The 6,009-nt window shown below is 49.3% G+C and overlaps 2 protein-coding genes across 2 annotated transcripts; one reads left to right on the top strand and one right to left on the bottom strand.

Moving 5' to 3' along the window:
- The first annotated feature begins 200 nt into the window (after positions 1 to 200).
- LOC119318005 (thioredoxin-like 3-1, chloroplastic) lies at positions 201 to 1,594 on the top strand. Its single transcript, XM_037592510.1, has 5 exons — positions 201 to 640; positions 807 to 878; positions 1,040 to 1,106; positions 1,254 to 1,271; positions 1,363 to 1,594. The coding sequence occupies exons 1-5, from the start codon at positions 342 to 344 to the stop codon at positions 1,459 to 1,461; spliced, it is 555 nt and encodes a 184-aa protein (XP_037448407.1). The 5' UTR covers positions 201 to 341; the 3' UTR covers positions 1,462 to 1,594.
- A 140-nt stretch (positions 1,595 to 1,734) lies between these two features.
- On the bottom strand, positions 1,735 to 2,555 carry LOC119318006. The gene has a single exon (XM_037592512.1). The coding sequence runs from the start codon at positions 2,280 to 2,282 to the stop codon at positions 1,971 to 1,973; it is 312 nt and encodes a 103-aa protein (XP_037448409.1). The 5' UTR covers positions 2,283 to 2,555; the 3' UTR covers positions 1,735 to 1,970.
- Between the last annotated feature and the right edge of the window lie 3,454 nt (positions 2,556 to 6,009).

The following is a 6,009-nucleotide window of genomic DNA, read 5'->3' as shown; positions in this document are numbered from 1 at the left end:
GAGCGGTGACTCGGGGCCCATGTTCACCGGTCACTCTGGGCCGGAGACAGTGTCAAGCCCTTACAGCTAGGTCCAATCCAACTCGCACGCAACACAAACAAAAAAAGATCTGGAGATATTTCCCCGTCCGGTGGGCTCCAGAAGCCGACGCTTTTGTCCCGTCATGCGGATAAGCCTCTCCGGTTCGGCTTCCGCGCCTTGCTTGCTTGGTTGCCATTGCCGTCCGCTCGCAGCCTCGCGTTCTTGGATCGATTCCACGCGCAGACCACGCCACCCGTTGGAAATCCACGAGCTCTCTCGACGCCGCGCGCGGCTGCCGCCTCCGGGAAGCTATCGAGCCAATGCCGCTGCTCGCGGCGGGCCCGCGCGCGCTCTGCCGGGACCTCTACTGCGCCGCCTCGGCGCGGGAGCAGGCGGCCCCGGTCCCGTCCTCCGTGGCGGCGTGCTCGACCGTCGGCGGGGCGCTGTGGCGAGGCGGTGTTCGTGTGGCGAGGACGGGAGGAAGAGGGGTGAGGGCGGAGGCGGCCTACTTCTGGGACGCGTCGGTGCCGGTGGAGATGGGCGAGATCGACAGCATGGACAAGCTCGACGCCGCGCTCGCCTCCTCCGCCGAGCAAAACCAGCCCATCATCATCGACTGGTACGACACTATCCTGTACCAATGCGAGTTGCAGTGCAGCTTCCCGTGACTGCCTGCCTTGCTGCTCTGTATTTTAACCAGCATGTAGTAGTACTGTTGCTCTGGTATTCAACCATTTACCTCAGCCCTCGGATCAGACGCTGAGGCTTCAGTGTGTTCTTGCCAGGATGGCCAGCTGGTGCCGGAAATGCATTTACCTCAAGCCCAAGCTGGAGAAGATAGCAGGAGAATTTCCAGGGTTGGTCTGAATTCCTTGAAATGGTTTCGTGCCGTGTTGTGTTGATACAGTTTCATGATTCTTCGCACTGAGATTTGATATCCACAACAATCAGTCGTTGTGGAATGTGCAGAAGCAATCTCTTGACTCGGACTAGCAACAACGTTTTGTTTCTTTTGCAGAGTCAGGTTCTACTTTGTGGATGTCAATAAAGTTCCACAGGCCGTGGTGAAAAGAGGGAATATAAGCGTAAGTCAGCAGATTTGGGCTTAGCGTAGCCACTTCAATTTGAAAGGGAAATTTGTGTACCGATTGGTTCACAACGACTCTGATATCATCTGATAAGTTTATTTTGATTCTGTCATGGCTCCCATTTGTCTCTGCTTCTGCCTTCAGAAAATGCCCACAATTCAGGTAACGTCACATTTATTTCTGAACTTCCGTCTTCGTCCCTTTATGATTGAAATCATGAATATCTTATCGCGATGCTCTTATTAATTTCCAGTTGTGGAAGGATGGAAAATGGAAGGAGGAAGTGATAGGAGGCCACAAAGCGTGGCTGGTGATGGATGAGGTTAGAGAGATGATCCAGAAGTACAAGTGACTGATTACATACTCATTATACTGTATATAGAGGTTTGAGATGATCTCCTCGGACACTGTAACCCGATCAATAAAACTTTATTTCAGCTCCTTAATACAGCAGAGCTGGCCTATGCTATTGATCTGTTGCAAGATTTCACTTGAATATGTAGTACTTCAGTTCTGTATTGATAGGTACATGGTGCACTGATCAGAAGTTAATATTTATAAATGAAACAACAATCAAGAACTATATTGCACAAGTCAATGGAAACAAATTATGAAGAACCGAACAATCCACATTCACAATTTATACAGAAGACAAACTGTAAAGAATCAAATAATTCATCATCCCGATTCAAATCAATGAACATATCTACAACTCTACAAGGCCACAGCTAATCTGATTTACATGAGAGTTAAACAAATACCATTCTCAAATCTCAAACGGTCAAACCACGATAACAAACCCAGGACAGTTCAGAATTACCATGTTCGCTAGTACTAGTAGCTACCCATCTGGCGTCAGAACTAAGCAACCGCTCTGACTCCAAGCTGCTCAATCCTCTTTGCGGCTACCCAGCGGCGCGACGACCACGAAGAAGACGAAAACAGCGAAGGCGAGGGCGAGGGCGAGTCGTCGTCGGAGAGCGGCGCCAGGACGCGGCGCACGCTCATGGACCGCATGGGCCGGAAGCTGAGGGACCGGAGCCTCTTGCTCTTGGAGAAGACGTCGGAGGAGTTGGTGAGGATGAGGTACACCAGCCCCTGCACGAGCAGGAACACCGCCACCTTGGCCAGCACGTCGCGCAGCTCCGGCGAGATGAGCGCCTCCTCCATCATGGTCACCGGCGGCGAGGGGTCGATCGATCAATCACTCAACCAAAGTGTCTGCCAAACGAGATCCCTTGTGGCTGATGATGAGGCTGTGATTGTGTATCGATGATTCGATCTGGATGGTGGCCTTCGCCTGCTCGCCGGCTCCTTATATAGAGCTCCGGCGCTTGGCTTGTGCTTGTGGATTGCCGTGGCATGTGCGATGGCGAGGTGTGATTATTTTTCTCTCGGTCGTGTACGCAAACGCAAGCGGTGAAGTGTTATGGGTTGGCCGCGTTGCTTTGCCGGGAAGGAGAGGGCGGCGCCGGCGCAGCTGCCGCTGTGGAACGAGTCATTTAGCTTCACGTTTTCATGTTTTTTCCCCCTACTTTTAGGTTCGGGACCTCGACGTGGCGTCGTCGTGTCAACATCTTTGCGCCGCTGGGATGGTTTGACCGGCTTGGGGGACGTGTGTCGTGCACTCGTGTGAAGGCTGCTGAGATTACTTGGCCGGCTCGGGGGAAAGAGATGAGTGAGTGACGTGGCGTTGTGATTCTCGAGACAGATGGAGAACGACTTATCTCATCGGTCTACACTTGTCCGAGAAATCTCATCAGAACGTACGTATTCTGGAAGCGGTGGTTTCCAGCACGCAGACGTACGTGATTAGGGAGCACTCTGCGTGCCAGTTTAATTCGCTGAACACGTTTTGTTGGTTATTAATTAACCACAGGGCCAGGGGCGTGGTTGGTAAAGCTTCGAAAAATGACCATGTCGCCGCGCCCATATCTTCGGTTTGACCAGCTACATGTCATGTGGCTAATCTTCCCTGTACGCGCTAAGTAGTAGGAGTACGTACTAGTTTGAGTGCCTCGTACGGAGACAGTCCTGCAAGCTGTTAGCATCTCTTTCTAGAATATGTGTGTTTTGACCATCGGTCGATGCATCCCAACCCCAAGGTTAGTTATACGGGATTGCCATCTCGCCTCGCCGATTCCCAGATGCTGCTGTGGCTCTGCCATAGTGCCATGGGAACCTTCCGGCCGGGACCCGGCCAGCGCTCCCATGTGCCGCCTTGATCGCTGTGGGACGAAGGGCACCGCCCGCCCTCGTTTTCTTGCCCGCGCAAGCAAAACATCACCGGCACCGACCGGCGCTGGCACGATAGGCAGCGCGCGCCAGCTAGATAGTAAAGGTTTTCCCTGACGCGGCTTGCGAGCCAAGCAAACGTGCGCCGGCGCCGGCAGCCAGTGCCACACACCCCAACGTGGTTGCTTGCTTGGTTTCTCGTGGGAGATGCCCTCAGAAACGGTGAAGCCAGATGATCCAGGTGATCCTCAAATTTTTGTCCGGAAGGACCACCTCATCAACTGAATTGACAAAAAAAAAAATCATCTTGAGACACATTGTTGAAAAGGATCAGCCAGGCCATGGCGGCACGCGTGCCAGCCGACACGTGGCACCTGCCGCCACGGCGCGAGGCGGCATCCCCTGCCGCCAGCCGGCCATGCGGCAGGCTGCAGATCACATGATTCCAGCGGCGCGACGGAACGGAGCCCTACCAGTGGGCCCTGCCGCCACCGGACGAGGTGGCAGCACTGTTGGTGCAGCGTGCGACGCGACACCATCGCAGGCTATCGGTTGGTGGCATTTGCCGTTTCTGCCAACACTAATTGCAGTGTTTTGGATCACGCGTATTTTTCGTCTTAAATTTCATCTATTAGCGCCTTATTTTCCCGCCATCATATTTGTCATCTGAACCTATAAAACAAGGCATTGAACCTCTCTTCTTTCATCATCCAGCCACCCTCAAAATCGCCACTGTGAGTTTGCTTTACTCGGATCAAAGCATTAGGCCGAGGAAAATGAAGAATGTGAGTTTGCCTCCGAGGGTAGCAGTCCTGCGGTATTGGTATGGCGATCTTTGCAAGGTGAAGAAGCTGTCGGATTTTCCAGATTGGTTGGGCATGAAGTTTCTCATGTGCACCAATTATGAGAAAGATCCATCCATAGCTAGTTCATCATAGGACAAGTCTCCAGTATGCTTCAACCATCATGAATAGACATCAAGTTGGTCTCTTTGGTTGATTCCTTATTAACATTCTTACTTTTGTTATAGTCTCCTCCGCCTCTGTGCATGTATTATCGTTGGATTGACATGGAGATGCCGGCTTAGGCATTGACTGAGATTCGTGAAAGAAGTCGCCGTGCATGGGATAGTTTCTACGCGGAAAAGCGACACGGAAAGGAGGCAGTAGAGAGAGAGAGAGAGAGAGAGAGAGAATACTATGCCGAGCAAAAGTGTTTCTTTCAGGATTTAGGGAGGAAAAACATGGAAAAGACTCGTCGCATGGAGGAGCAGGAACGACAGCGAAAGAGGCCCGTGAGGCGTAGAGATAGAGAAAGAAAGAAAGGACTCGTGATGCCAAGGCAGCAGAAGAAGCTGGCAATGGAAAAGAAAACTATCTATGCTGGACTCAGTAGATTTCTGCGGTAGTATTTTAAATTTCGTAATCGTTTGTATCTTAATTTCAACAGTTTATTATAGCTTTACTTCAGTAGTTCAATATAACTTTATTTCAATAGTCCAATGTATCTTATTTTCAGTTGTACCGTGTCGTAATCAAAATATGTATCTTTGAAATAAAATGTGACATTTTCCTCCCGCCCTTTTTTTCACGCCATAAATTCATCCCGCTAATTTTTCCTACCAAAGTTCTTGCCGGCATTTCTTTCCCGCCTTATCTCTTGCCTTGACAACTCTATAAAACCACCCCTAGCATGTTGTATTCTGCATCTTTCTATAGCCATTATCTAACGATAATTCGCGTGTGTACATGCAGCCACGCGAGGTCGTTATCAGCACCACTCGTCCTCAAGTGATTCGTACTAGTACTACAATACATCATTGCCGTATAACATTTCCTGGTCAACGTACACCCACTGGTGGAAAAAGGGCCTTTGGTCGCGGTTCGCAACTGCCATTAGTCGCGGTTGCGCAACCGCGACCGGACGGGCGCGACTAAAGGCCCCCCCCTTTAGTCGCGGTTGCTTAAGAACCGCGACTAAAGGCCCTTTAGTCGCGGTTCTTGTGGCTAACCGCGACTAAAGGCCGCCACAGGTTTTTGAAAAAAAAATTGATTTTTTTTTTCAAATTTCTGAATTATTTTAACCTCTAGTCTCTAATCACCACCCCTCATCACTTCTCAATTTATTCTTTTATCACCCCTCATCATTCCAAATCATCTAACTTCCCAACCGGTCACCCATCCCTCTCACTACTCCAGCCCAAGCATGCTTAACTTCCGGGTTCTATTCTCCCACGCTCCAAGTCTGCACTTGTTGTTTTCCTGACAATAATAAGATGTCAATCCTATTAACCTTCAGGAATTTTGCTTGAGCATGAAGTGACACATTTCACTGTTTGAGTTTGAAACTATTGTTTTAAAAAACAATAATTATTTAGTAACACTAATATTTCTTGAATAATTAGTTTGACCATTGTTTGACCACAGTTTGACCACAGTTGACCACAGTTTGACCAGATTTGACCAAAATTGAAATAATTAAAATAATTATTTAGTAACACTAATATTCTAGAATAATTAGTTTGACCATTGTTTGACCATAGTTTGCCCACTGTTTGAATATTTTTCAATTTTTTCCACTCTAGATCTTACAAGCCCCGTAACTTTTTTTCTATTAGGTTTTTGAGGATTTTGAAAATGTTTAACGGGGTTCCCCCGGTTAAATT

The sequence above is a fragment of the Triticum dicoccoides genome, chromosome 6A, assembly GCF_002162155.2.
Source record: "Triticum dicoccoides isolate Atlit2015 ecotype Zavitan chromosome 6A, WEW_v2.0, whole genome shotgun sequence".
Taxonomy (NCBI): domain Eukaryota; kingdom Viridiplantae; phylum Streptophyta; class Magnoliopsida; order Poales; family Poaceae; genus Triticum; species Triticum dicoccoides.
This window is presented reverse-complemented; position numbering and strand designations above follow the sequence as displayed.

Bases quoted from the DNA above. Each gene is read 5' to 3' on its own strand.
- LOC119318005 (XM_037592510.1), top strand. From the start codon at position 342: ATGCCGCTGCTCGCGGCGGGCCCGCGCGCGCTCTGCCGGGACCTCTAC. The intron at 641-806 runs GTACGACACTAT...TGTTCTTGCCAG, and splicing joins CAGCCCATCATCATCGACTG to GATGGCCAGCTGGTGCCGGA. The intron at 879-1,039 runs GTTGGTCTGAAT...TTTCTTTTGCAG, and splicing joins ATAGCAGGAGAATTTCCAGG to AGTCAGGTTCTACTTTGTGG.
- LOC119318006 (XM_037592512.1), bottom strand. From the start codon at position 2,282: ATGATGGAGGAGGCGCTCATCTCGCCGGAGCTGCGCGACGTGCTGGCC.